General features: G+C 46.5%; 3 protein-coding genes across 4 annotated transcripts; 1 reads left to right on the top strand and 2 right to left on the bottom strand.

Annotated features, from left to right (window-relative positions):
- Positions 1 to 2,137: 2,137 nt before the first annotated feature.
- On the bottom strand, positions 2,138 to 13,509 carry LOC103361844 (voltage-dependent calcium channel gamma-4 subunit-like). The gene is made up of 4 exons (XM_008288042.1): positions 13,287 to 13,509; positions 4,404 to 4,487; positions 2,748 to 2,888; positions 2,138 to 2,661 (listed from the first exon to the last, which is right to left on the bottom strand). Exons 1-4 carry the CDS (start codon positions 13,507 to 13,509, stop codon positions 2,138 to 2,140), a joined length of 972 nt encoding a protein of 323 aa, XP_008286264.1.
- A 3,764-nt stretch (positions 13,510 to 17,273) lies between these two features.
- zbedx (zinc finger BED-type containing X) lies at positions 17,274 to 19,482 on the top strand. The gene is made up of 2 exons (XM_008288073.1): positions 17,274 to 17,493; positions 17,770 to 19,482. Exons 1-2 carry the CDS (start codon positions 17,302 to 17,304, stop codon positions 19,480 to 19,482), a joined length of 1,905 nt encoding a protein of 634 aa, XP_008286295.1. The 5' UTR covers positions 17,274 to 17,301.
- Positions 19,483 to 21,319: 1,837 nt separating this feature from the next.
- aimp2 (aminoacyl tRNA synthetase complex interacting multifunctional protein 2) lies at positions 21,320 to 26,313 on the bottom strand. 2 transcript variants are annotated; one of them, XM_008288040.1, is made up of 4 exons: positions 26,050 to 26,313; positions 24,431 to 24,649; positions 23,869 to 24,103; positions 21,320 to 22,135 (listed from the first exon to the last, which is right to left on the bottom strand). In XM_008288040.1, exons 1-4 carry the CDS (start codon positions 26,176 to 26,178, stop codon positions 21,747 to 21,749), a joined length of 972 nt encoding a protein of 323 aa, XP_008286262.1. In that variant the 5' UTR covers positions 26,179 to 26,313; the 3' UTR covers positions 21,320 to 21,746. The 2 variants fall into 2 exon arrangements, with proteins under 2 accessions (XP_008286262.1, XP_008286263.1); XM_008288041.1 differs by having other exon boundaries at positions 26,164 to 26,313.
- Between the last annotated feature and the right edge of the window lie 513 nt (positions 26,314 to 26,826).

Below are 26,826 nucleotides of genomic sequence, written 5' to 3'. Positions count from 1 at the left end.
TTTTCTAGGGGTACCATCATTTTAGTCCAGGCCTGTTTCATGAGTTTATTTTTTTAATAATTCTGTTGAACCGTGGTTCAAAAGCAACATCTGATTTCCATTGGTTCATTTTCATAGAATTTTTATTTATTGCTACTTTTGTCAGATTCAAGTTATTTCTGTGACTGTTGTGGGTTTGTCTTTCATTAACGAGGGGTTCCAACTATTATGTCCACGTGGTTATATTATGAGCTTCACCTGTTGGTGGTTTCCATGTCAGTGTGTAACTGGGAGTATTTGACCTACAACAAAGGATGAGAGCAAGACCTCAAAGAGTGATTGATTTGGTGAGTGAGTTGGACTGAATAAGAGACGCCGACGTCACTCACAGGACTTACTGGATGTATTTAGCTTACTGCTGTTGATGCAAACACAAAGTAAATGAACAAATGCATCCCAAAAAACCGGGATGTTTCCATCCACTGCTTCCATCCAAACCTCCATACTTGAATGTAAATAGTTAATTTCTGAATGATAGAGCAGAACATCGGTAACCTCTATAGGCGTGATGCATTCATACGGAGTAGAAATAAAGCTGCTTCTCCTCAAACAGAATGACTGAACTTCACCTTAAAGCAGCAGAATGCTCAGTAAGTTCAACCAGTTCATGTTGGAATATAAAAACAGTAAATTAAATTGCATTATTACTGAGACGCTGTTCAGCAGAATAATCGTTTGAACCCTCTGTCTTTGCACATTCATTGTTTTTTATTGTGCTTTTATATACAACTTTACAGCTTTACATTACAAACAAACAGATCATGTTCACACCGTATATAAAAGTCATAGGATGGCTTCTGTGTTACATGTGCTCAGCTGGATATATGGAGGAATATCAGACACGCTAAATACCATCAAACACGACTCTGTGGTTGCTTCCACCGAACAAACACTCACAGCATTTACTAAATACGATAATGGTGGGTTGGTTTTTTTTTGTTTTGTTTTTTTTGTCAAATCACTTTCACGAGGTTTGCTTTTATCACTGGTCCAAAGCAAGAATCGGACCTCAAAAGTGTTCAACCTGCCACAACAACAGTGTTTCCTGAGAGAACTAAAAGGAGAGCAGATGTTCAGGATGGCTTTACACACAAATCCTTCAGATATGTAGCTCCACACAGCTCCCTCTGACGCCGCCGGAGGCCTTGGTCTGACATGAGAGGGGATACAAGGCTGCCAGATGGACTCACAGGCTGCAAGACAGACAGACATTTATTCTCTGCCTGGTTCTGATCGTTATCCGATAAGACACTCGATGACGAGGCTCCATTCAGAGCGAAAAGGAAGTCCTGACCTGAACCGTTGTCACAGTTCTGGGCGCCCCTTTTCTCTTGTGACGGGCAAAAACGCCGTCCATCAGGGGCTGTGATGGAAGGACGGCAGGCTGATATGGAAGTGAAAGAACGAGACCACTGAGCAGAGGTGCTCCACGGACAAAAAGAACGTTCTGGTCCACCGACAAATGTCAGAGAAGAATAGGATTAAGGAAGAGACGGCGAGGGGGACGAAACCTTTCATATCGCTCAGAGGATTGAATGTACAATCTTGTAGAAATACCAAACACTCAGTACGTTACAACTCAACCAGGCAGCCATTTTGTAAAACACCGGCTCCTAACCGGACAAAGACGTGTTATAAAGATGTGTTCAAAAGGCTTCACATTGTTCTGAAGGACGGAGCCCATGATTAAAGGACACGACACACACTTGGGAGGAAAGTCCACACGTTCACGTCACACACAAATGGAACACGTTCAAGTCGAAGAGTACACGTCATGTTAGCACCTTGTCGTGTGATGTACAGGTAGAATACTGCTGACTGGCTCACCTCGGTGGCACTGACACAGAGGAGCTGACAGGTAACACTGGTTTGGGGTTGGCTACGGCACAGACAACAGGAACTCTGCTTGGATGAGCTCTGAAAGCAGATAATTAAGTCAGGTTCTGTTAATTGGCTTCTCCTCTGTTCAGCTGCTTTCCTCTCGCCTCCTCTTGGTCCTTTCAAAATGGAGAGATGGCGGGCCGACAGAGGAGCTCGGTCACCGACAGGTTGCCCAGCGCGTCTCCTTCATCCTGTTCTGGGTGATTCTGGGCGCCGCTCACACCGGCGTGGTCCTGCGGTTCACCCCGTCCTTTAGATCGTTGGGGAAACAGTTATGAACCTGGAGGAACTCTGCGCTCTCGTGCTCGGGGCTGTACGTGTTGTCTGTCACGCTGTCCCTCGCCAGCGCGTACATGGACAGCTCGTCGAGGGGCCCGCTGGAAGACGGCGCCCCCTTCAGGCCGCCCACTGGCGAGTTCTCCCGGGAGGCCTCCGTGGAGTGGGAGCTGGCGTGCGACGTCCGCCGGCGGTATCGGAAGCTCGGTATCCTGGAGTACGGGGAGGAGGAGGAGAGCGACCGGATGAACTCGCGCCGCGCCCTCCAGCGAACCTCCTTGTTTTTCTCGATGTAGATGTTGATGGCGAGGACGGCCACCGTTTCAGCCACGATGAAGGAGAGCGCGCCGAAGTAGAAGGACCAGCCGTAGGAGTACGTATACTTCTTGTCGTCGTCGCGTTTGTCGCTGGGGTCTCCTGCGTTGCTGGAGATGTAGACGATGATGCCGATTATGTTGCTCAGGCCTGCAACAGACACACAGCAAAGGGCAAATAATCAAACAGGTAGTAGCGTAGACAGATTGTAGACTGATGTGTCTCATCCAGCTCACCTGCAGCTACGAAGAGAATTCCTGCACTGAGGAGGACGTTGTTGGTCTTGTTGTAGACTCGTCCCACGCCGACACACAGCCCGCCCAGCATCAGCAGGACGGTGCTGAGGATGGGGAACATGCTGGAGGCTCGAACTATACCTGCAGAGACAGCGGAGGGACGGCTCGCTGTAAACGCCTTCAACACGACCGAATAAACAATGTTTGGTTAGAGGAGACAGATTCCAAGAACTCTGGGAAATGTGCCACTTGGGAGCAAATGCACTGAGCAGCAAGTCTCTGGTCTGGACAGTTTCCTGAATGTTTCCAGTCCCTTGCCAATCACATAAAAATGTTAAAATGCCCAAAAAATCATAATAAAGAGCAAGTTCCAAGAAGTGCTTAGTAAAAGATGAAGCAACTGATCCATCAACCAACACTCCAGTTTAGGAAATGCTTCATGATGCATTTTGATTTCAGTATTTTTTACATTTCGTTTAAAACAATTTTTTAAAAAAAAGACACAATGCAAAATCTGTTATTCAACCTTTTTTTTTTAAACTCCTGGTTGTGATGAAACTTTACTAAACAGGACGCTGGACTATCACCACCCAAAAATTAATCACTGTGCCGTTTTATTTTTTTCAAGGACCGTGAGCTTTTTCAGTTTTAGCCTTTTATTCATCTTCCTTTCATTGAGCCCAACTAATGGACTGAGTTTGGATTTTGCCCGAAGGCTGACAGCATTTCTTTGTTCTTTGCATATTAGGCAGATCCTGAATCAGCTTTAAACTGAAGCTTTTCAGCTGAATAATGTGATGAATGGCTCTCATTAATGAATATTCATTGTATGAACGACTAATGACAGTTTGTAAGTTCAGTCACTTTTGAAGCCACTTTTCACCGTTGACCAGGTTTTTAAACCTTAATACAATTCAAACAGGTGAGTTGTATAAAATCCACCGTCCATGCAGTCATCACGAGCAGGAAGACCTGCTAGAGAGACCAAAACTGTCTTTTGTTCCAGACTGTAAATACATTTATTTTAGCTGTAAAGTTTAACACGGGGGTCTGTGAGCACTGAACCGGCCTCCAGTGGCCACATGAGGAACTGCATTTATGGGAGGACTGCACTGACAGAAAACTTTAAAAGGAGAAGGCTGGTGAATGTTGTTTGACTCTTCACTGCAGATATTGTCTGATATATGAAAAATCTGCTGAATCTGCACAAGGAAAGCTAAAATAACTAAACATGTGCACTGCAAATGTTGTCTTTTGAGAGCTTGAAGCTAACGAATTAGCAGCAGAGAAACACCGCATGTAAAAGAACCAATCGAATTTCATACAAATTTAGATTTTCTAAACTACCCTTGTGGCCAGGTTTGGCCAAGCTGCCTTGAATTTTCCCATTTCTTAATATTGTTTTTTTTTTTTGAGGACCTCAGTGATTCTGCAGGAACAACAGCAGACATAAAAGCATCAATGTGTGTTCTTCATGTGATGATGCTACAACACACTTACATGTGTTTTATGCTCACTCAAGCCCTTTGTTCAGCATTTTATCAGTTTCTGTATGAAAAGAGTATTTTTTGTTTGACTAGTCAAATAATAATAGGACGTTAAAGGCCAGTGGACTTAAGACAATGACAGCTGGTGGTTTGAACAGTGCAGACTTACGCAGCAGGTACTCGGAGCTGTCGGTGTCGTAGTCGTTGTCATCGGGGAAATGGTTGATTCTGAAGCAGCTGCCTTGATTGATGCCTGCGGGACAAAAACAGCCAGAATGAGCGTCCATGTTAGTGATGAGTTACGATCCCTGGGTTTATACTCTGGGCGTGAATTCATCTCTGTTTGTTTTGAGCTGTGTGACGGATGTGTGGGTGCTGGATCGGCCTCGGGACCAGTTCTTAGTTAAACTGTGTCCACCGGAGGATGGAGTGGGAAGGCGCTGCTCCGATGACTCGAGGTTGTTTGTCATGTCTTAACCATGTTGCCTCTGAGTCGGAGCAGCAAGATGTAAAAGGAAAACACGGCGTTGCTTTGCTCTCCATCAGGCGACTGTTATTAACACCAAGAAAAGACCTTGGAGGTTGTTGTTGGAGCCTCGTTAAAGCTTTTCTCATAAGCTCTTTATTCCACAAGCATTCTGTTCCCTTCTCTTAACCTCCTCTGCTGGACACACTGACCCGATCCGTACATAGGATATGCAAAAGCTGCACATTTTCCTGGATTAACTCGTTGCTCTCTCTTAGATTATTCAGACTTTCACCTCCCACCTAAACTATTGTTGAGGTCTCGCTGCTGTGAATCCTGAAATAAAACTCGACCACGGCTCGGTGCACACGTATCTGAGGAGGAGAACTGGTGGGACCATGTGTGATTAGGATTGCTTTGCCCGCGGGGATTTGATGGGTTGCAGTGTGTTTCCAAACCCAGCTCAGGTGGATGATTGAGCGCCAGAAGGAACGAAAAGTCCATTTGAACAACAAAAGACTGTGTGCAGGAAGGTTTTAATGGCAAGGTGTGAGGCAGAGGAAGAGGTTAAAGCTCAGAGAAGCCTGCAGCTGTAATTGATCAGGAGTATAAACAACACGGCGTTGAGAGAGAAAGGGGTGAGAGGTGGGGTTAATGGATGTGCTGCTGCTGCTGCTGAAGCTCTCTGGGTGTTTAAACTGTGAATATCCTGCACATGACACCCAAAGTAATAACGGTGGCTGCACTGTGGAGAAATCTGCATATTTTAACGTGATGTTAACACATCTACAGATCGTGCAGGGTGTCTTCATGTGTCTGTGTTGGACTGAAGATATTTGCTGAAGTCTCTGTGATGCAGCTTTTCCACTGAAGGCGGAGGAACATTGATCAGATTCACCAGACGTATTAAGTTATGCAGAACAAAGGCTTTTGATTTGTAGCTAGACTTTCTGTTCAGATGTTCCAGCGTACATGTGCACTTTCCTGCTATACGTAGCGTTGTGCTAAAAGGTTGAAATAACAAGTCCACAGTAGAAATAGAAAAAGCAGCACTGTTCTTATATTGTGGTGCAGAACTAGTAGGAAAAACATCAGATCAGACACTGTGTATGTTCACTTGGATTTCCTCCTTTAAAACTTAAAATGTGCCGACACATGCAGCTGGCGTCAGAGCAGATAAAACCGCTGCTGAAGTCTTTCACACTTGTGTCTTTTGGTTTTGGAAAGATTAGAAATGCTCCTCTCCAAACCTTTTTAGAGTCACATATCTCTTGCCTGGCGTAGCTTACAGCAGCTTTGATGGGACCATTTCTGAGTCTCACTTCAGCTTTTCCTCCCTGTAAGCATGTCTCAGTCCAGTCCACTGCTCATGTGGCCCAACAGGCAGCAGGGATCAGAGCCGACCTGTTGTTTCAGCACCAACCTTCCAATGAACAGAACTCAGATGGACGCCTGTCAACTCCGTTTCCCAGGTGCCCCAGGGTGAGCCGCTCAGCCTTCATTGTCTGTGGCACAGCTTTTAAGGGCATGCTGGCTTCTATTAACTAGGTCTGCTGCTTAATAAGGGACATCAAATTAATTAGTGTCAAATCAGTCGGTGGAAATGGAGCACAAGTTTCTGTGTCTAGTCACTGATGGAAAAAAAAAAAAAGGGCTTTGGACTATTTTAAGCAGCGATGTGAGACTTTGTGCCTCGTGCAAAAAAAAAAAAACACATCTGGTGCACGTGGTTAGAAAACAAAAATATAGACACCTTTGCTGTTCTGTTAATTGTGGTGTGAACACCAGGCCGTGTGTGTGTGTGTGTGTGTGTGTGTGTGTGTGTGTGTGTCTTTTCTACGAGACGTCCGACTGATTTTACACATTCTAACACAGAAACACACCTTTCACTGTGGAGCCAAAACATTACTATCATTTCTGACATAACGCTGTGAATCCAGTCCCAGCCTCTCCAGCCTGTCTGACGCCCGCCTGCTCTCCACGGGCATGTGCGTGTGTGTGCATGTGTGTGTGTGTGTGTGTGTGTGTGCATGTGTGTGTGCGTGTGTGTGCGCGCGTGTGTGTGTGCATGTGTGTGTGTGTGTGTGTGTGTGTTTGAGAGGGGGAATGGAAGAAATAGAAGGCAATATTGCAGCTGATTGGAAATCTGATTATAAGTGGATGCCTCGAGGCTCATGATTTATGAGTGACAGTTATCAGAGTGATGTCTATGTTTAGTGTGCATGCGTGTGTGTGCGTGTGTGCGTGTGTGCGTGTGTGTGTGTGTGTGTGTGTGTGTGTGCACATGCACTTCATGAAGTGTGACTACTGACTCGCTGTGGGAATCAGGTGGAAGGCCCAGAGAGCAGAGGAATGATGAGAGCTGATGGAGGCCACAGTGGAGGACCGGCAGTCAGTGATCAGGGAGAGGCAGAACGAGGATCGTGCGACGAAGGCAGATGTGCTCATGAAGAAATTTGGGAGAAGCTCCGACGGGACTCTGTTGTGACAAACTGCGAGCTGATCCGACACAGTCACACGTTACAGGGGAATAATGGGTTCCCTGGGCCCGACCAGAGCTGCAGAGCCCCATGCTGAGCGTCTCCGCCTCCTCGCCATGGCAACCCATGTTCGTCTTTAATAAGCTAATTTACATAAACAATCTCTCGAGGACGCGTTTGACATTTTCATTGTATTTTGATACCCGTAAAATGTGATACGGCGTTCCCGACACGCCCACGTCCTTCAGATCCGTCGGCTGTGAGCGCAGACAGGCGTAGACACAAACACGCTGTAGTGGAAACACACAGCTGTGGTGCTTCTGGCGACGGGGGGATGCACGTCGTCGTTATTTGAATTAACGCAGCCAATCAGCCAATCAGCCAATCAGAGCGCGGCCTCGGTGGAATACACCAATAGCTGCGTCTCATCCACTCTGTAGGAGTACAGTAACGACACGAAGCTCCCAGAGACACATGGCCTCACCTCCCGCTTTCACACTCCAGCAGCTCCGCAAATAGATTGATGAATAAACCAATCAAAGGTGACATTAATATTGCATTTCACTCGAGCCGCGCAGCCTCCAGTGGGTGATTGGCGTTCAGTAATGCTGCACAAAACGGCAGAAACGGGAGTAGCTGCACCCAGTCCTGCTCTGCTCACACTCTGACCCCTGTTTCTTTTACATGTGGCCGTGAGGAGGGAGACTCAGCAGCCGGAATGATCCGTTTCCTAAAGCTGTAAACAGAGAGAGCGCCGGTTCAGGGCCTCATATCAAATGCAGACACAAACACACAGAGGCTTGCATACATTTATTACTCTGGAAGCAGGGAACGCCAGGGTGGAATATAAAAGCATCTGTGTCATCAAACAAACCCCTCTGATTTTATGATTCTTTTCAGCCCAAGTGAGGATGAAAGAAAAGCAATTTGGCGAAGACATCAGTGATTCAGTGTTGATGTGACTGACAGTTGGTTAATTAAATTGTCACCAGGCTGCAGTTTCTTCAAACGCGGCTCTGCTTGGGTTCCATGTGTATCCGAGCTGTTGGAAGACAACCGAGATGTATCGCCACATGTAGTCTGTTGTGAAGGCTGTTAGAAATCTACATATATAATAGATTCCCAGCATGGTGCTTAAGATCTTAAGCGTTTCAGCCCCTCAGTGCTCTTTTGCATATTTTATACTCTGTGACTGAAACCTGATATTGTCTTAAAACAACACGGATAACAAGCGTCATCTAAGCATGAGCGGGCTTCGAGGAGTTGTTGGCGTGTAAAATAAAACTTCCAGGACTGATTCAGACTTCTAGCCTTTTGTCCGTTTTTTCCTTTTGTCAGCCCTGCTTCAGGCTTTTTGAAACTTCTTTTTTTTACTGATTGCAGAGCCAGTAAAATCTCCAGTTATGGAATCAGTCACTTGAAATATTACGTGATGCCGTTTTGGCCAGAACAACAACTGACAGCAGTGAGGTTCAACAAGGTGCACTTCTGGTCAGCGTTAACCCCCAACAACTCAGTTCTGTGCATCACAGTTATTTTTTAATGCAACTTCATGCCTTAGAATGGCTTCGATGTAGCTCTAGAATATGCGGCTCTATGAAGCCTCTTTCTCCACCCAGCCCTCCAGCTCATGCAGCAGCTCAAGCACACCAGCTCATCTACAGTGTCAAAAAAAATAAATCTTGTTTCTTGCAGCAAAGGGTGCCAGAAAACATACATTAAACAGGTGTAGGCATAGTGTTAGGTTAAAAAACTGTAATAAAGAAAAAAGAAACTGCAAATATTTGTAAAATAATTAGATTTTAGCAAAGTTAAATACAGTCAAACATCATTTTACGGTGACATATTGCAGAAGAACAAATTACAGTTTGTAAAAGACCTTGGCCTGTTCATGTGTAAATGAATGTTTGTTTTTTTCTCCTAGTATTTAACTCTTCAGTTTAGCAAAACAGGGACATTTTGTAAACCAAAAAACAACAAACAGAGCTTTGCGTTAGTTCAGACAGGCACGGAGTCAGGCGGTCACATGGCCCGTCCTGTCCAATCATCATCGCTGAAGTCCAGCCCACCCACTGAGCTGCTTTATAACTGAAGCAGCGTTCATTCATTCTGCCCGCTTCACGCTCACCACATCGCTGCTACTCCAGCCTCTGCAGATCATCAAATCTCCTCCTCCTCCCCAACCACCACCTTTTAAAAACAGTTCAGTTTCATTTAACCCCGGTGTTTCCCATATCGTGGGACTGTAGGTTGCAGATGGTTCATTATTGTACCTTGAACTATGTAATCTAGATTCTGTAAGTGAAGACTATTTAGTCGGTCTCCTGTTCTCGTGTTCATACCGTATTTGAAGAATTGTAAATTGTAAATTCATGGCTCTGTGGGGGTTTGTGATCTCAGGGATTATCTGTGTCCTGCTGGCTCAGATCGTTCCAGAGCATCACGAGCAGAGTCACCGCCAAACTAAACGTATGTGATCTCAAATAAACGGTTAAATCTGACAAAGTGTCCTGTCTGAACGGTTAATAACCGTAAAACTTGTTTTTATATATGTTTGTTAAAGTTCTGCTCAAACTTCGCAAAACGACTCCAGTTGGAGTAATTCAGCCACACCTGGTCCAACCATGAATGGATTCACACTAACTGGTGAAATCGGTTCCTTAGTTTTGTCGCGTATGAAGCCCTGGAAACCTGAATCCATGTCCCTGAGCAGCGGGTCATGGGGAGTTTCAAGATAGAAATGCTTCACCAGAGTACACTTCTGGAGTCACTTTGTCTTAGAGTTAGATGTGCAAATGGATCCCACCTTCACATCTGTACCGTACATGTGAAGATGGTCACCTCAGCTTAGTGGGAACACTGGGGAACAGGGTTAGGGTTAAGGCTAAGGAACAGCCTGGCTCTGTCCACAGGAAGCAAAGTCTGAACAATGGATCCTCTAATTTACACAGAAAAAACCCGATTTCAGCATTTACGTGTCCAGTCTTGGAGATGCTTCATTTACAGCGTGTTTTCTAGAAGGTCTTTAAGAGACAAGGACGAGGTTTGGATGGAGGCATGAAGCAGGCTGTTAACCAGCCAGTCAACAGGCCCCAAACCCTCAGGAGCCCCAAAGCTTCATCTGGTGGCCTGAAGAGACCTGGATTGTCTGAGCTGACGGTGATTGCGTTTAATTAAGACAGAATCCAGGTCATCCAGGTCACGTTACTCTCAGCAGCAACAGATCTGTTCTTTACTATAACAACAGATTCTGTGTGTAACATGTCAGGTATACAGGGGTCCTACGCAAGTATGGAAAGTATGGAATAATATGGAATTTTGACATTTCAAATGTGTAGGAAGCCTGGATATAAGTGTTGTTCAGTGACATGAACAAATTCATTCATTTTGTTTGACATCAACCAACAATCCCCAAACTTCAACAGCAAATCTTCACGTCACAGAGTCTGCGTGGTTGTGGATCGTTAGTGCAAAAAGGTTGTTTAGTTCATGCAGCCCCAGCTACGGAGGGTTAACTTTAAAAGTAGAGTAATGGGAGAGGAAGCCGTGACGCAGGAAGAGAACGATGAGACTGAGGAGTTAAACCAATAAAGGGAGAGTGGAGGAGGAGGACGGAGCGATGGAGGTGGAAACTGGGGCCTGCTGGCTAATTAGTGCCTCCGCATGGCTTCTCAGTTGTTACGCTTTAATTACAGACTTGTGGAGAGAATGACAAAGTGACCCCAGCACCACAAACTAACGCCTCCTCGCAGACACACACATCCACTGACCCCCGAGAAAAACAGCTGACTCCCCGCTCGCTCCGGGCCGCCGCCAGCTGGGACGCGCTCCGTAAATATGTACCTGCTAATTGGCTCTTCATTGGCTCATTTCTGGCTCTCTGAGCTGGTTGTTATTTACTGGGGTCACACCTCTGATGTAAATTAGAAGCGCTCGGTGCCACCCTGGCCTCACAGCGGTCATGTGGGAGAACAAACACTGAAGCAAAAAGATTAAAACAGCTGCTGGACTTCAATAAAGGAGTGAGCTCGCTTTAAAAACACGTCCCTGCCTGCACCTCGTTGTCATTCAGCTGGAGGAGCTCTGACGCCTGACGAGAAACACGTTTATTACTGGCTGAGGGAGGAGAAGAAGGCTGGTGTCGCTGTGGTGTGCTCACCAAAATGTGGAGATGTTTTCACCTGTAGCTCCCTGTCAGAGTTTGTCATTGTGACCGGAGCGGTGTGTGATGTAGTGTTGTGTTGTGTGATGTAGTGTTGTGTAGTGTTGTGTTGTGTAGTGTTGTGTGGAGGGAGGCGCTGAGTCTCCTCTACACTTATGAGTCTCCATGACAACAGAGCCACCATGCAGCCACTTGTAGTTGAGGTGAAGGGACAGCAGTGAAACTATCTGCTCTCAGCACCAGGACGTCCTTCAGCGTCCACCTCCACCAGGATGAGTCCAGAGCAGAGCAACAACCTGAGCCTTCACATGGGCTCAGACCACATCAAGTCTCGGAAATGTGAATCGAAGCGAGCTCACTCAGCCACAGAACGAGCAGCAAACATGGAAGCCCACCAGATCAAGAGCCTGTCTAGTTGTAAAGCTTCATGTTTTATTCTGCTGCTGTTTGGTGTGAACAGCAGATTTTAAATGTCTCTTCAGTGACAGAAAACAATCAGAAAATCCACACAGTCAGTTTGGAATAGATTTATCAGTTTCCAAACAAGTGGTAACAAAAAGTTTTGGATTTCTTTCCGTTTCACACCACAGCTAAACTATATTTATTGCCTCCCGTTTCATTTCTACATCTGCAGTCGTTCAGTGACAGTGAGACGGTCACGTTTCATGGCAGCTCCTCTCCTGGAACATAATGTGCTGTGTTTGGGGTGGACCTCCTCCTGCAGCCTCCAGACCTTCTCTGAAGAGCCTGTCTGAGCTCACTGTAAAACCAGTCCTAATTCTGCAGCGCACCACAAATAAAATGATGTTTCCAACAAGAATAAAATTCGAGGCTTCATGTAGGCTGACATGCGCATTAGGACGTGTCGGACTGTGCTGAAGACTCATGGAGTCATTTGGTAGATTCAGTTTAAGCATGTGTTTTATTTATTTGTCTTCGAATTTCTACTTCAGTCAGACCTGCTTTGTTGTTTGTTTGTTGTTGTTTTTTTTAAGTATTTTTAAAATTCTGTCCGTCTGTGCGTCATGACAGACGCTTGTGCCACGAACAAACACACCCAGTCACAGCGACTCTCTCATTGATAGCTGAGGCGAGAAGTCGAGGGGTGGTCGGAAGGAAGGTTGGTCCATGAATGAGAGTCTGTCTGCCTCAGAAAGAACACGTCACTGCGCGCACCTCCTGTTTCTACCAGCAAATCCGTGAAATCACTCCCAAACACTTTCCGAAAAGAACAAAATGTGACAGAGTGGGAACGAATATCTGATGTTCTGTAACAACAAACGTTTTTCTTTTTCTTTTCTTTTTTTAAAAAATTTTTCTTGGACATGACGTGAACCCAGAGTCATCTATTTTTAAATCACCGGGCATGTTTCCATAGCGATTTCAGGGATGTTGCCAAGCAACAGCATAGGACACAATGAAGACATGAATGAAAGTAGACTAATAGCGCTCACATTTCCTGCCAGCGACCGGCTTAAAAGTGAATGGGCTCCGACGCGCCGGTTTGGCATCGCATTCTTTTACAGACTAAACAGGCGAATTCACTGTGGAGCGTTTGCTTGAACAAAGCGACGTAACAGTTGGCAGCAGCTTGAGAGGAGCGCTGAGCAGGACACCGTTCGTGTCTTTGGCGTTAATCTGGCACTGAAGTCTGGAGACCACCTGTGTGCGTCTTTCTCCATCTCACCTACATCCATTGAAAGTTGTTCCACAGTTGTGATCGTGTTCTGGTCGCCCATCTGTCTCCAGACAGAAGCATTTGGCGTGCGTAAAAGGAGCGCCTCCTTTGTGCGCTCAGACGGCTGTGCGCAAACAAAAGGCTCCTCGTTAAAACAAACTGTTTTCTGTGAAAATGACACAGAGTTACGGTGTCCTGTTGGGTTCAGTGATTCACATCAAATCGCACATTTTGTAAGAGAGAGAGCGGACTTGGAGCTGGCTTACCTTCGATGCAGCAGGTTCTCCACAGCCCGGAGTGGGTCAGGTCGCCCTTCTTACTTTTGGGTTGCGGCTGGGTCTCGTCTGTGGTGGCGTTGGTGCTGTTGCAGATGTATGACCGCGAATAGAGCCAGTAGTCCGTGCCGATGGCGATGGTCATCAGGCTGAAGGCAGCGAAAGCCCCCACTGTGGCCAGCAGCGTCTGAACCCCGCGGTCACACCACGCCATGGCGCCTCATACTAGTCCAGTCACCGGTCCAACCCGCAGCAGCAGAGCGCGTCAGGGCGCGGATCCTGTGGTCATACTGGCTCAGGTGCGTCAACCCTCTGCTCCTGTGGTGAAAGTGGAGCCCGGAGGAAAAACAAGCACAAGTCTGGGTTCAGTCAGAACCGTCACCTGATGCTCAGAACCTGCTGCTTGTTGCTGTGGCTCTGAGAGGACACCAGTTGTCTCCAGTCCTGAGGCTCCACGCTGATGTGAGGAGCACCGAAGAGCTCGACACCAACATCGTCCACATTTAAAACATGTCAGACCTCCTCACCACTTCATTCTTCTGTTTGTCATCCTCTATCTGGTCTCCAGAACACTTTTCTCTGTTCCTACATAGACTGCCTCTCTGTTAAAACCTATTGCCAACCAGAGCTACGTCAACGGCTCCTAAGTGAGACCCCACCCTCACCAAATCCAACCAATGGAGGACACATCTCATTTTGAATAAATAAAGAAAAAAAAACTCTCATTGGCATTACAATTTACAATTGGAGCCCTTTGCATTTAAGACATGTGGGAATTGGTTTGGAATATTAAATCTCCAAACAATCCGTGTCTCATCTGAAACATCTCTGCTGAATTCAGAATGAATGAATGTCACCAAACTCAGAGTCAGCTGAGGGGGTGATGGTGGAGGTGAGGGATAGATGATGACACACGGTCCTTCAGCTCCAACACCAGACAACCAACAAATTCCCCACGGATCAGACTATTAAAAAAGCAATTAGATGCTGGACCAGTGGTACCGGCAGAGTTCTCAGTCAATCACTCATAGACAGACAGACAGACAGACAGACAGATACATAGACAGACAGACAGACAGACAGACAGATAGACAGATAGATAGATAGACAGACAGATAGATAGATAGATAGATAGATGTAACTTGTTGCTTTGGCACTCATGCAAATGACAGCGGCATAAATACATAAACTGTTTGATTAACTCTCCCAGTCTTATGAACATGCAGTGGATGTGTCTCTTTGTGGACTTGCGTTCGCTTTCAGAGCCATTACATTCCCACATGGTGCCAGAGAAATGGACCAGCTCCACTTGGGAATTAGTTTTAATCTCTAGGGTGCGTCCAATTCTCCAAATCTTCAGCTCAGCAGCAACAATGAACCAATTTAAAAATGTCAGACCTCCTCACATGCAGCCAATAGGGTTAGAGTTTAACGCAGCAGTTGGCTCTGATGTTGTTGCTCTGTCATCTGGAGGAAGGCCACTGTTATAAACGGAGTGATGGACGTCACAGAAACACCAGTCAGGGCCTCTGAGAGACTTATAACAAAAACTGGAGGATTTATTGCAGGACTGTCTTATCAAACAGCATTAGTTTAACCAACGTGTAGAATTCACATTTAAAGTAAGTGCATTGTGACACAAAAAGATTCTGCTGGTACTGATGTGGGTCGAACGTGTTGGTGTTGTGGAATTTAAAAAAAACAAAAAACACACAATTTGTTTGTTAAAAATGTAGAATTATAGAATTGCATCTACACACAACTTATGAATACAGAAATATTGATCTTTTAATAAGTTCTAAAACACGATTATTTTCTACTTTACGAAACGTGACTGAAAGGATTCAAGTTTCCTCACAACCCTGCATCAGGTGCACACCGGACCATGACTGGTTCTTAGATGGCACCAGAAGATGGAGCCAGTCTGGAACTGACATTAACCTTAAAACCAGCACAGAGACGTTTCTGTCAGGAGGAAACATGAAAATAGACTTTTCAGTGTGAAACCTGCACGGACTAATCAGCTGAAAACATTTTTGAATGGAGGAAGAGTTTAGAGCCGTCGAAATATTTAGAAGGTTGATGATTACAGCCTGTCGTCAGGTGTAGATTTTTCAGTTGATGAGCAAAGCGTCCTGTAAAACCTTTTAACCCTCTGAACCATTTTTGAAAAGCAGGTTTTTTCTTGTTTTTTTTTTAAATGCTCAAAATCAGGATTTATCAGTCGGAAACTGCTGTAAAAACAGAAAGAGTCTGTAGGTTGAAAACTTTGCAGCAGCCCGTAAACTGATCATGTAGGATGTGCAGTTTCATCATTAAAAGTAACCACATCTAAGCTCAAAGCGCGTGATATTAAATCAAAATCTCTTTATTCCATATGTCTTATTAAAACAACTTGGCCAAAAGAAAAAGTTTGAACCAGATCCTATAAAAACAAAAACTGATGTGCTCCTCTGTGCAGCTGAGAAGATGGATTAATTCAACATCGACAACAATTCAGAGACTTTTCAGTCGAACCGCAGCCAGTGTTCACAGAGCAGGGAGGAGATGAGCAACGAGACCAGGAGAAAAATACGAGATGATCAATAAAATGAATGCAGCATGATTAAAAAATGATTTACAGAGGAGCAAGTTGTTAGAAAATACATTCAGCTTGGTGAAACATCTGACCTGATGTGCAGAGTAGAGAGGAACGATTCAGAGTTTGAACAGTTGTGTAGTTCACTTTATTGCCATCCCTGCTTTATACACAACGTTTAGGGTGAAGAGATGATCAGAGAGAACAGGGTGGCAGCATGAACATAGAACACAAAGCAAAAAGTACTGTGTGTGATTTAAAAAGAAATAAATCTGACTAGAAACGGTTTCAAGGTGGTGCCTGTTATGTATAGGAGCTAAAAATGTTGTGAAGGTCTAAAATACTGTATCTGCTATTCAAGGTATGACAGAAAAGAAGGAGACAGCATGGAAAACAGTGAGTGATCAAAACTTTGTGCGACAAAAAATAGAACTGTAATAAGAACTGTTGGTTGGTGCTGCCTGTTCATAGGAGCTACAAAAAACAGTAAGAAAGAAATAAAGAATCAGAATCAGCTTTAATGGCCAAGTACGTAGACAACATACAAGGAATTTGGTTTCTGCTGTTGGTGTCGCCCTGGGAATGAGCAACAGGAAAATAAAAAAAATAAAGTAAAATAGCTATAGAAAAAAATAGAATAAAATAATTTTTAAAAATAAATAAATTACATAACAAATATATTTAAGAATTTTCACATCTGTGCAGAAAAAAAAGCAGAAAAGAAAAATACAATACATGCTACACTCTAATGTACTGTTTTTATTTGTTTGTAAAACCTATAATCAAAGATTAGTTTGAGTTCCAACTGTTTATTTTTTTTCTTGTACTTTTTCTATGATGAGGGCATGTCTGAGTCCTCTCTGGTTCTAGCCATGGTGGTTCTGTTTCCAGGTGCAGGACTTCTTCAGACCTACTGGTTCAGCGCTGCACTGATCGTTCTGGAAGTGATGCCGCTTCCATCTGTCTTTATTCACATGTTGTTGTTTTTTCTGTAATTGCAGTATAAATAGCGTTTTGTGTCAGTGAAACGCTGGGACACGTCCCTCCGGCTCCCTGATGGGGGCGCCATCCCTCTGCAGCTCCGGAGGAAAGGGAATTCTGGTCAAAGCACTGCTGTCGATGTGACTAAGAAGCAGAAGGAGAGGACCGTGACGTCACCACGAGGGCGCCCATGTGTCTGGTACGCATGCGCACTTCCTTTGCATCCTTGACGCTGGCTCTCAACGCGCATGTGAGGAAGTAAAACAGTGACGACAGTGTCCACTCCTTCTCCTTTTTCTGGGCAACATCTGAACAAAGGCCTGCCCCTTTTTCATGAGGATTTCTCTACCGCCATCGTTACTTTACGTGTAATCACGATTACTAAAACGGATTACGATACTTTTATTACATTTCTAGACGTCGATAACTGCAGAGGCAGCGTCCGGGATGGATGTGGATCACCACGAAGCAAGCGGCGAGACCAAATCGGCCATTAATAGTTGGCGTTATCGCCACCATTTCACGTACAAGGCAGATCAAGGGAAGAATATCATCGTCCAGTGTAATCTGTGCTTGCCGAGGGTCAACCTGCTGTCCACGTCCAAAACCTCCACGTCCAACCTCAAGAAGCATCTAGACGTAAGTTGCAGACGGCGGTAGAGCTGCAGGATGAGCTGCACACATGAGTTCATGTAGAAGATGAATGGATGAGCGCGACCCTCGTGATTAGACGTTACACTGGAGGCTGAGTACAGCTCGTGGCGCCGGAGGCTCCTCAGCACAGACGCGCTCATTTCACCTCCATGTGTGCCGTTTCAGGCCTGCTCATTGCACATAAACTTTCTAAACTGTCGGAAACTCCAGACGTGCAGATGGCAACCCTCCAGAAACTGACATGCAATCTTTGTCTTGCAGAGAACACACTTGGGCTGCGAAGCCAGGCCGGATGCCAAGAGGGGCCGCAAGAAAGAGGAGTACAACGGCGAGGAGAGCCGGCACTGCCAGCTCAAGAAGCTCAAGGCGGAAATCATCTCCAAGTGCCTGACCCAGGCAAAGATCGATGACCTGATCTTCAACTTCATCGTGGAGGACTGCCAGTCGTTTTACGTCCTGGAGCAGCCCGGCTTCAGGAAGCTGATTGCGGGTTTGACTGAGGGGCTAAAGTCCATGGACAGGGTGACCCTGTTCACTAAGGTGGACCAGGGCTTCTCCAGGATGCGGGAGGAGCTGATGTCAAAGCTCAGCAGCATCCAGTACGTGTGCACCACGGCCGACATCTGGACGGCCAACAACAGGAGCTTCTTCGGGATGACGTGCCACTGGATCGACCCGGACTCTCTGGAGCGGAAGTCCGCGGCCGTGGGCTTCGCGCGGCTGCAGGGGCGGATCACGTACGACACCATCGCCGGACGGATACACGACATCCACGTGGCCTTCAACATCGAGAGTAAAGTCCAGACCACAGTCACCGACAACGGCAGCCCGTTCATCAGCGTGTTCAGGGAGTTCGCCGTGGACGGCCAAGAGAGCGACGACGACATCGGGTTCTACGAGAACGTGAGCTCGGTTCTGGAGGGCGAGCCGGAGCAGGACATGCTGCTGTTCCTGCCCACCGTGCAGCGCTGCGCGTCCCACACCCTGGAGCAGATCGTCACCGAGGACTTCTGGCAGGCCGTGTCCCAGGGGCCCATGTGCCAGCTGCACTACAGCTCCATGGCCAAGGTGTTCGCCATCTGGAGCAAGTGCCACCACCTCCAGGTCGGGATGGACGCCGCGGAGGAGATCGGAAAGATGGCGCTCGTGGTTCCCGCCGTCATCCGCTGGAACGTGGAGTACTGCGCCGTGCAGAAGATCGTGTCTCTGAGCGAGCGGGAGCTGACGGAGCTGTGCGCGCGGCTCGAGGTGCCCCGCCTGCAGCCGGAGGAGATGGCCTTCCTCAAGGAGTACGTGACGGTGTTCCACCCGCTCGCGTTTGCACTCGAACTTTTCCAGGCGGAGCAGAAGTGCTACCTGGGCCTGGTCATCCCCACCGTGCTCAGCCTGAAGAACAAGCTGAACGAGCAGAAGGACGCGGCGAACTACTTCGGCGAAGTCATCAACTCCATCGTGGTGGCCATCGACGTGCGGTTCCAGGAGCTGTTCGCCAGCACGGAGGCCAAGATCGCGACGGCCACGACTCCTCAGTTCCGCCTGTGGTGGATGGCCGCCTCGGAGCGGGAGGAGATGTGCTCGCTGCTGGCCACGGAGGCCGCCCAGATGGACCCGTGCAGCGTCACCGAGGCCAACACCAGCCGCAATCTGTCCACCATCGAGTCTGAGGACGACTTCTTCAGCTACGGGTCCGTGAAGCCGGCGGTCCAGATCCAGCAGCGGGGGGTGGTGGACGAGGTCCGCAAGTACGTGGAGGGGACCGGCAAGAGCCTCGAGTGCCTGCAGGACTTCCCCAGAGTGAAGCAGCTCTTCCTCAAGTACAACACCACGCTGCCGTCCACGGCGCCCGTCCAGCGGCTGTTCAGCCAGAAGGGGAACCTGGTCACCTCTCAGAGGAACTTTCTCACCGACGACTACTTCGAGCGCGTCCAGCTGTTGAGATACAACAGCAACGTGTGCTCTCTAATCACAGAGTGAATGCACTGATGAGGGACTCCTCAGCCTTTGAAGTGATGCAGAATCAAACCGTATTGTGCTCTAATCATCACAGCAGAACTCTGTGTCATAGCTCATTTCAGGCACTTTAGCCCAGGTGTGTTTTCTAATCTTCCTCTACGTGTCTTGATCGGCACCGTGTCCGTCTCCCACTTTCAGAAAGGCCTCATGAAAAAAACTGACAATCATGGACAGAGACATTGGGACTGGATGACTGACAGAAGCATCTTTCTAGCCGTGCTGTTGTTGTGATGTCCAAGTAGCCACAGGGTTGGACTGAAGTGATCTGCTCTCTCAGTTCTGCTCGTTTGTTTTTCTACAGCTGTTCAGTGAGAATGCATCTCCTGTCTGTATGTTTTATATCGTACATAAAGAGACGAGGAAAAAGCTCGTTCTGATTGTGTCTCACCTTTTCTTTTTCCCATCAGAAGCCAATTAGATTAGAAGGAAGCCGCTGCCTCATTTGCATGCATGGACAGATACTGATTGCTGTTTGAAAAGGCGCCTGTGTTGGTGTGAAAGCAGATCCAGAGCATGCAAACTCCAGAGTTCCAGCGCTGCAGAGTCCCCAGTGTGTTGGCTGCCATGTGCCCAGATGTCAGCTGAGAGCTCTGGTCTTGTCAGACAGCTGCCTGGAGACCAACAGGAGGCTGTGGGAGAATACAAACAGTCTGTGGCTCCGTCTGGACCCGAGCTGTCCAAAACATGACACTGGTGAAAATGCAAAACAAGCCCAGAGAGAGAAGCCTGTTCTTCTGCACCACATTACTGCATGTATGAGTTACAGGGATTCACAGATTCTGACAGATGCACCTGTGCAGTCCAATGTCAATTAGGTTTTACTAATATTTTGCATTTCTGTTTGTTTTTTTATTATTTCTACATCAGCTGTGATCATTTTGCTTTACTATTCAGCTCATAGCAGGTGGTGGCGTTGACTGTGTTGTTGAATGAGGTAGCTGGACAGGCGATGAAGCTGCTGCTCAGTGTGTATCCTCGTTCTGTGGTCTCTGTTTGCCTTCCACAGTCTCACAGGATTATAGAGACGCCCCCCGGCAGCGGACCGACTGCTGTGCAGCTCCACAGTCCATTCTTCTGGAGGGACGGCGAATCGGGATTCCATTCAGCAGCACGTCAGCTGATAAGGAGACGACACAGCTGGAACAGGTAAAGGACTGCTGCAGAAAACAGAGCTGTCACGGTGCAGGACACGCAGGCAGAGTGGTGGTGCTGTAGGTAGATCAGTTATAAACAGGTTGAATGAGTGAACATGAAGTCAGTGATTACCTGCTCTTTGTTGTGGGACAGTAAAGCCACACTATGTAGCCATATACGACATAATTCTAATAACGTAGCTGTAGATGACTGAATTATCTTCATCACTTTTTATTGTGTTTCTGTTAGAGGCCCATATTTAATATGTACAGTTCTCCTGCAGGATTCAGTCCTACACTTACATTTCTTTTACAAACCCATCACATCCATATGGTGTTTTTTTTATCTTTAATTTGCTAGTAGACATATCGTGAGCTGAGCATTTTACAGTTGAAAATACATCAGCCTGAGGCATGTCTGCACTCATAGTTTAGAAGGTACTGAGATCTCTGTAGCGAGCACCGACGCACCTTTACGTGTTTTTTACCAACTCTTATCATGACTCTTGCAGGTAATTTCCCTGCATTAGAAACTTTGCTATAAGTGACTGTTTGCCACCACTTCTGTTTGCTGTTTTCATGTTGGTCAGTCTGCCACCTGTTGGACACACACGTGCACTTCAGTCAGCTGTTCCCAGTCCAGTGAAATAATCCAGAGTCCAAAGTTTGATCCAAAGTAGAAGTTTTAATGGTTTCAGATAAACAAATGGTACAAAGTATTACCTGTGAAAACATCCAGTAATACCGTCACCACTAGCCGACACACATTTAGAGCAGGATCATGTTAGGCACAAAGTGGGTGGAAGGTGTACAGTGTGTGTGGATTAATCCGTCACCAGCCCCTCGTCTGTTCAGTCCTCTCATGCTTCCTTCTTTGCAAAATATAGTGTTAGAATCTCTGTTGTATAAAAGCAACATGGCGGCGATAAATACTTTTAAATCACGCTAACAGTCGGCCACATTGCTTCTACCGAGTCTCTGTCAGTACGCTACAGTCAGGAGGGAAGCATCAGAAGGTCTTCCAGACACGGCCGGGACATTTCCTTATTCTAATGCCCTTCTCTCACTTTGCTTCCGTCCCAGGTCGGCCCGTCACTGCAGCAGCAGCTTGGCGGGGCCGAAGTGACCCAGGTTCTCGCAGGACTTGATCCAGCGCTGGACGTTGGCGGGGGCCGAGGCGGCCGAGCCGGTCCGCAGCACGCAGCAGTAGCAGGCGATGTCGGCCAGGGAGAACTCCGGTCCCGACAGCCAGGGGGTGCGGCCCAGGGCAGAATTGAGCGCTCGCAGGACGGCGGCCCGCTCCTTGGTGCTGCCCTCCACCAGCTGGAAGAAGGCCGTGTCCAGCCAGCTGTCCACCAGCGTGGCGGCGGCCGGGTCGGCAGGGTACGGCGCCAGCAGCTTGAAGAGGAAGCGCGCCACGTTGGCCTCCCCCTCGATGGGACACATGTTCTGGACGCTAAACTTCATCTGCAGTTTGGGAACTGAAACGGCAGAGAACCAAGGTCAGAAGGTGTAAAGAATTCAAAAAGTCCAGTGATGTCAGTATTAGTCTTCCATGATGTCATGGAGCATCTCTAGAACACAAAAAGTAGACAGGATGGCTCACTAGCTGGGATGTATTCCACAGTTTACTCCCTCAAAAGGAGATTTTGTGGCATTAAAAGGTTTCCTTGTTCCTGCTAATTAATTTACTACCATCGTTCAGAAAGGCTTCAGCTCCTAATCACACAGTCAAGCGGCTGAACACCTACTCGTGGATTTAAGTGTGATTACAGTTATTATTGTTTGTTCTAATTTCTGTGACACGGTGAATGGTGTGGTAATGAGCTTTATAATATTAGAAAAACCAAGTGGCAAACCACCTACACACTTTCAAAGGAAATTACACCCAAATTAAACAGCACAGCTTGATACGCTGCATTCACCCCGTCTGTTCTGATTGACTCCCACCGTCATGCACGTCACACGTTCTTCATGTTTTCAGGTTGAACTCCTAAAAGCAATGTCCGACAGCTTTTAAAAACTTGAATAATAACTGATTTCAGCTCCTGTTGTTCTTATACTGGGACAACCAGGCTCTAACTATTTTAAAATAAGAATTTAATAACTGTAAGCTCAACGACTGGAGTCAGTGAGTTAATGATGAGTACGGCTGCTTGATGCGTCGCTTCAGCATCGACACCGACGTCCGTCTATGAGCAATAGTCACATTAAAGGAAATAAAATGTGAAGTTGGACACACTTCTCTCACGGCTTGGTTCAATCAGAAGACGTGCTCGGTTCTAATTTTCAAAAAAATCTGTCTGACAGAACGTACTTTACTCAGGTGGAAGGGTTTGACCGAGAAACACTGAAAAAGAACATTTGTTTGTGAAAAGAAAAGACGTGGCTTCATTTGTGAGGAACTCTTTGGCTCCAGAGAGGATCCACCCCGCTACTCTGCTGGCAGCAGCTTGTTGCTTCTACAAGACGGAACACGACTGACTTGTTTGTTCTCTAAAGCTCTGTATGATGAGTGCAAAGCCAAATCTAAATAGCATCCAAAGCAAAATCTCAGATGTCTTTGCAAGTGCTACACCACATGAGAAAGGTAACACAACAGAGAGATGCACCACCAAAGACATGATTAGCACTGCTAGCAAGGAGGCTTTAAAAACCTGATCCGGCTGCATCAGTGACACCATCACAGAGCTGCACAGGACATGTGGATCCTGACAGACGACCGAGTCCGACACAAGTCTGGCCATTTACTTTATGAATGAAGAGAGACTGTTTGTAACCTGCATGTTTCTGTGGTGATCGTACCAATGAGATCCACATGGACTCCTTGGAGCCTCGATGTCTGGACCGAGTGGTGAACATGGTGAAGGCTGAACACGAGGACCGGGCTGCAGAGGTTTCACCACAAACTGCATCTTACACTTGGTAAGTTCTACCCATGTCAGCTCTTTCCAATATCATACAACCATAACTACAAGCCACATTTTAAGTTTATATTTGTTCACTCTTCGGTGAATATAAAGTATGCCAATGACCAACGAGCACGTCATGTTTGCAGTTTACCCACTGATGTAGTTCTATACTAAAGAAATTGTACAAAATGTGATTATTTTTAGGCCTTCTGTAGCCTTGGCGGCTCTATTTTGACTGAGTCAGCCACCAAACCACAAGAAGCACTTTGTTTTGGAAAGTGCCTGTGTCCCTGTCGTCTTACCGTCTTTCCATATGAGGGTGAAGCCCAGCTGGAACATGTGACGGGCGTAGCTGTCTGCATGTCGCGGGCCGAGGCAGGACAGGAGCTGTGGTGGCACGCTGGTAACTGAGGAGTGGACGTGGACGGTGGAGAGCACCCGGTAGCGCTGGCTCAGCAGGCTGTGGAGCACCAGCAGGCTCAGGGGAGGCTGCGCCGGGTTGGCGTTTATGACGATGTCACGGAGAGCACCGAGGTCCTGTAGGAAAGGTAAGGACTGGATGAAGTAGATCTACTGTAACTAGGCCATTACAGCGCGCACAAACCGGTAACAATCAGTCCACACCCTCAATCTGCTTCTACACAGATTTCAATACGAGCAGGTTGTGCGTGCGAGGACAGTGACTTGGAATGAAAGGCAGCTACGATGGGTGTGATCAGGAAATCATAAGAGCAGGCAGCTACCAGAAGGAAAAGAAAAGTACAACATGTTGCGTTTTTGTCAGGTCACTGTGTGCTAAACACTCCCTTCAGTTGTGCTCATCCCTAGAAGCAGAGGATGCCAGTGTTGCCGTCAGTTCCTCACCTTGCCCAGTAGCGTGTCCAGGTCTGTGGTGCCTTTAAAGGTGCTAGAGCTGCAGACTTGGGAGGAGAGGCTGCTGCTGACTGTCAGGTCCAGGTCGGCGTCTGGGGTGGTCACCGTTTTAGCCAGGCCCTCCACCGCTGCTTTCAGCTCATACAGTTTTCTCATGATCTCATCCTGCCGGGCCTCCAGAGCTTTGACCGCTGGGTCCACCTCGCCATTCTGTAGAGACCGAGAGAAAGGACTGAGTCCGGCTGAAAGTTCAGATGGGAATTTGACGGTGTGAGATTAAACAATCTGTGCACGATCCTTTAGGGGAGAGCTGGTGTCTCAACATGAAACCAAAACAAACTCAGAACTTAACAGGATCTCAGTCAGGGGGGTTTCCTACAGCTGTACACACACAAGACGGATCAGAGAAAATGTTCAGATTTTGATGACTAGACCTGAATCTGTAGTTCTGGCACAGTTCCACTTGCCAAGAGAAATAAACTTTAACCTCATCATAAAGTCAACATTTTAAGTATAAAAAAACAAAACAACATCCAGATAAGCCAGACTTATTTTGAAAAACAAAACGAGCAGTTCAACTTGAGCTTGTTGGACAAAACGTTTCTTGACACAAAATTTATGTCAGTAAACTGAAAGATGAATGTCTTCTACAGAACCATAAACTGCTGAAGCTTCTAGAAGAGCCTGAACAGACCCCGGACTTTAACAGGACTGAACATGTGCAGGTCGATCATGAACATGCTGCGTGTGCAAGACTGGTATAAATAATGCTTAAAGAAAAGAGCTAGAAATTAGAAATAGACTCCTAATTCACAAATTATTACACAAGTACTGCTAGGGACCAGTGCTCATGTGCCCAAACCTTTGCCACAATGACTGGTAAATGAATAAATATGCAGTTTGCCAGTTGTGACCCAGGCTGGGCCACATCATCTGTGCTGCACTGTTTTAGTAAGTGAAACATCATACTTTATGAATACTCTATTGCAAGTGAAATACTTCCAATCCTCACATTGCCGGATTAAAAAGAAAGTCACACAGCAAAATGCACTTAAATAACAAGTGAATGCACACAGACACTAAACAGTCATTTATTATTACTCATTACTGCTGATGCATTAGTGTGCAAGAAACATTACAATGTTAGTTTCAACTATGTTGATGCACCATTCATGCAGTTTATGAAGCTGTGTGTGAAAATCTCTGTTTATAATAACTATTGTAGGAAATAAATGAAACTAGATGTAATGTTGAGGAGCACAAAGTTAGCATTAGGGTGTGTTCACTAACGCTATTATAACTGATCACATACCCGGTGGAGTCGAGCTAATGCTCTCAGTTCTTAACTTTGTCCTGTTTATTGATCCTGACATCCTTCCAGCAGAGACGTGCACTGATCGTTGCATCAGCCTCCAGTCAGACTCATTGTCCTGACAGCCTCAGTCGGCTAGCTTAGCCGGCTAACTAGCTAGCTCGGCTAACAGCAGCTAACACGCACCTTTATGAAATATGTGAGCAACAACCTGCGGACAACACGGAGAGCTAAAGCCCCCGCTAACCAGGTGGACATGTAGAAATAAAAAAAATCACCGAAATGTGCACTGAGTTACCTGAAGCGCGTGTTCGGGGCTGCAGCTGTTCCCGTGCTGCGCGTGGACATTCGGTAACTTGTACATGCAGGTGGGCAAATCGACCTGTACGTCACAGCCGCTGACGGGCTTTACCTGGTACATGGGCATGTCGGAGGGCAGTGGAGACGAACAGGGGGAAAAATAAAATAAAATCCCGGCGGACTCAGGAGCGTCCTGGAGCGGTGTGGTGTTGACAGGCAGCAGCAGCGGCGGCTACCGGAACTAGCGCTTAGCACGTAGCCAGGCCGTGTGACGTCACTACCGGTGACGATTTGCGAGGAGCTCTTTCATTTTCTGTCGTTAAATGGAAGGAAACCTGTTAAATGAGTCTTTTGTAGAGGTTAATATATAATACCAATTATAATATAAAATAATCCACATTCACCCGTTAGCTGCGCTTTCAGGACCCCACTTGCGGGACTGGCTGTGTTGGTGTCACACACCGAGTTGATTAAGTCACAAAGATCTAATTTCTGGCCAATATATGTATAGGATAGTCAAAGTGTGATGTATTTAATGTTAGCCAAGTTTTATTTGTTTGACAGTTCGTTAAAGGGCCAAAGTTAGGCAACAAGCACACAAATACACAGTTATTAATGTATTATTAATTATAATTATTAATTAATACACAGTTAGTCCAAATGCAACTCCTAAAGTTAAGTTATAGAAAGTAGTATTTTGGGTGGAATAATCCTTTAATAATTGTAAGTACTTGGACATAAAGTAGTATTTTGTCTTTAATAAACCTTTAAAATC

The sequence above is a fragment of the Stegastes partitus genome, unplaced genomic scaffold (assembly GCF_000690725.1).
Source record: "Stegastes partitus isolate 25-593 unplaced genomic scaffold, Stegastes_partitus-1.0.2 Scaffold539, whole genome shotgun sequence".
Taxonomy (NCBI): Eukaryota; Metazoa; Chordata; class Actinopteri; family Pomacentridae; genus Stegastes; species Stegastes partitus.
The sequence above is the reverse complement of the archived record's forward strand: the minus strand, read 5'-3'. Positions and strand labels throughout refer to the sequence as shown.

Bases quoted from the DNA above. Each gene is read 5' to 3' on its own strand.
- aimp2 (XM_008288040.1), bottom strand. From the start codon at position 26,178: ATGCCCATGTACCAGGTAAAGCCCGTCAGCGGCTGTGACGTACAGGTC. The intron at 24,650-26,049 runs GTAACTCAGTGC...CGGTCTCTACAG, and splicing joins GCCCCGAACACGCGCTTCAG to AATGGCGAGGTGGACCCAGC. The intron at 22,136-23,868 runs GTAAGACGACAG...CTGCCGTTTCAG, and splicing joins CACCCTCATATGGAAAGACG to TTCCCAAACTGCAGATGAAG.
- zbedx (XM_008288073.1), top strand. From the start codon at position 17,302: ATGGATGTGGATCACCACGAAGCAAGCGGCGAGACCAAATCGGCCATT. The intron at 17,494-17,769 runs GTAAGTTGCAGA...TTTGTCTTGCAG, and splicing joins ACCTCAAGAAGCATCTAGAC to AGAACACACTTGGGCTGCGA.
- LOC103361844 (XM_008288042.1), bottom strand. From the start codon at position 13,509: ATGGCGTGGTGTGACCGCGGGGTTCAGACGCTGCTGGCCACAGTGGGG. The intron at 2,889-4,403 runs GTAAGTCTGCAC...CTGTCTCTGCAG, and splicing joins CAGCTCCGAGTACCTGCTGC to GTATAGTTCGAGCCTCCAGC. The intron at 2,662-2,747 runs GTGAGCTGGATG...TGTCTGTTGCAG, and splicing joins AATTCTCTTCGTAGCTGCAG to GCCTGAGCAACATAATCGGC.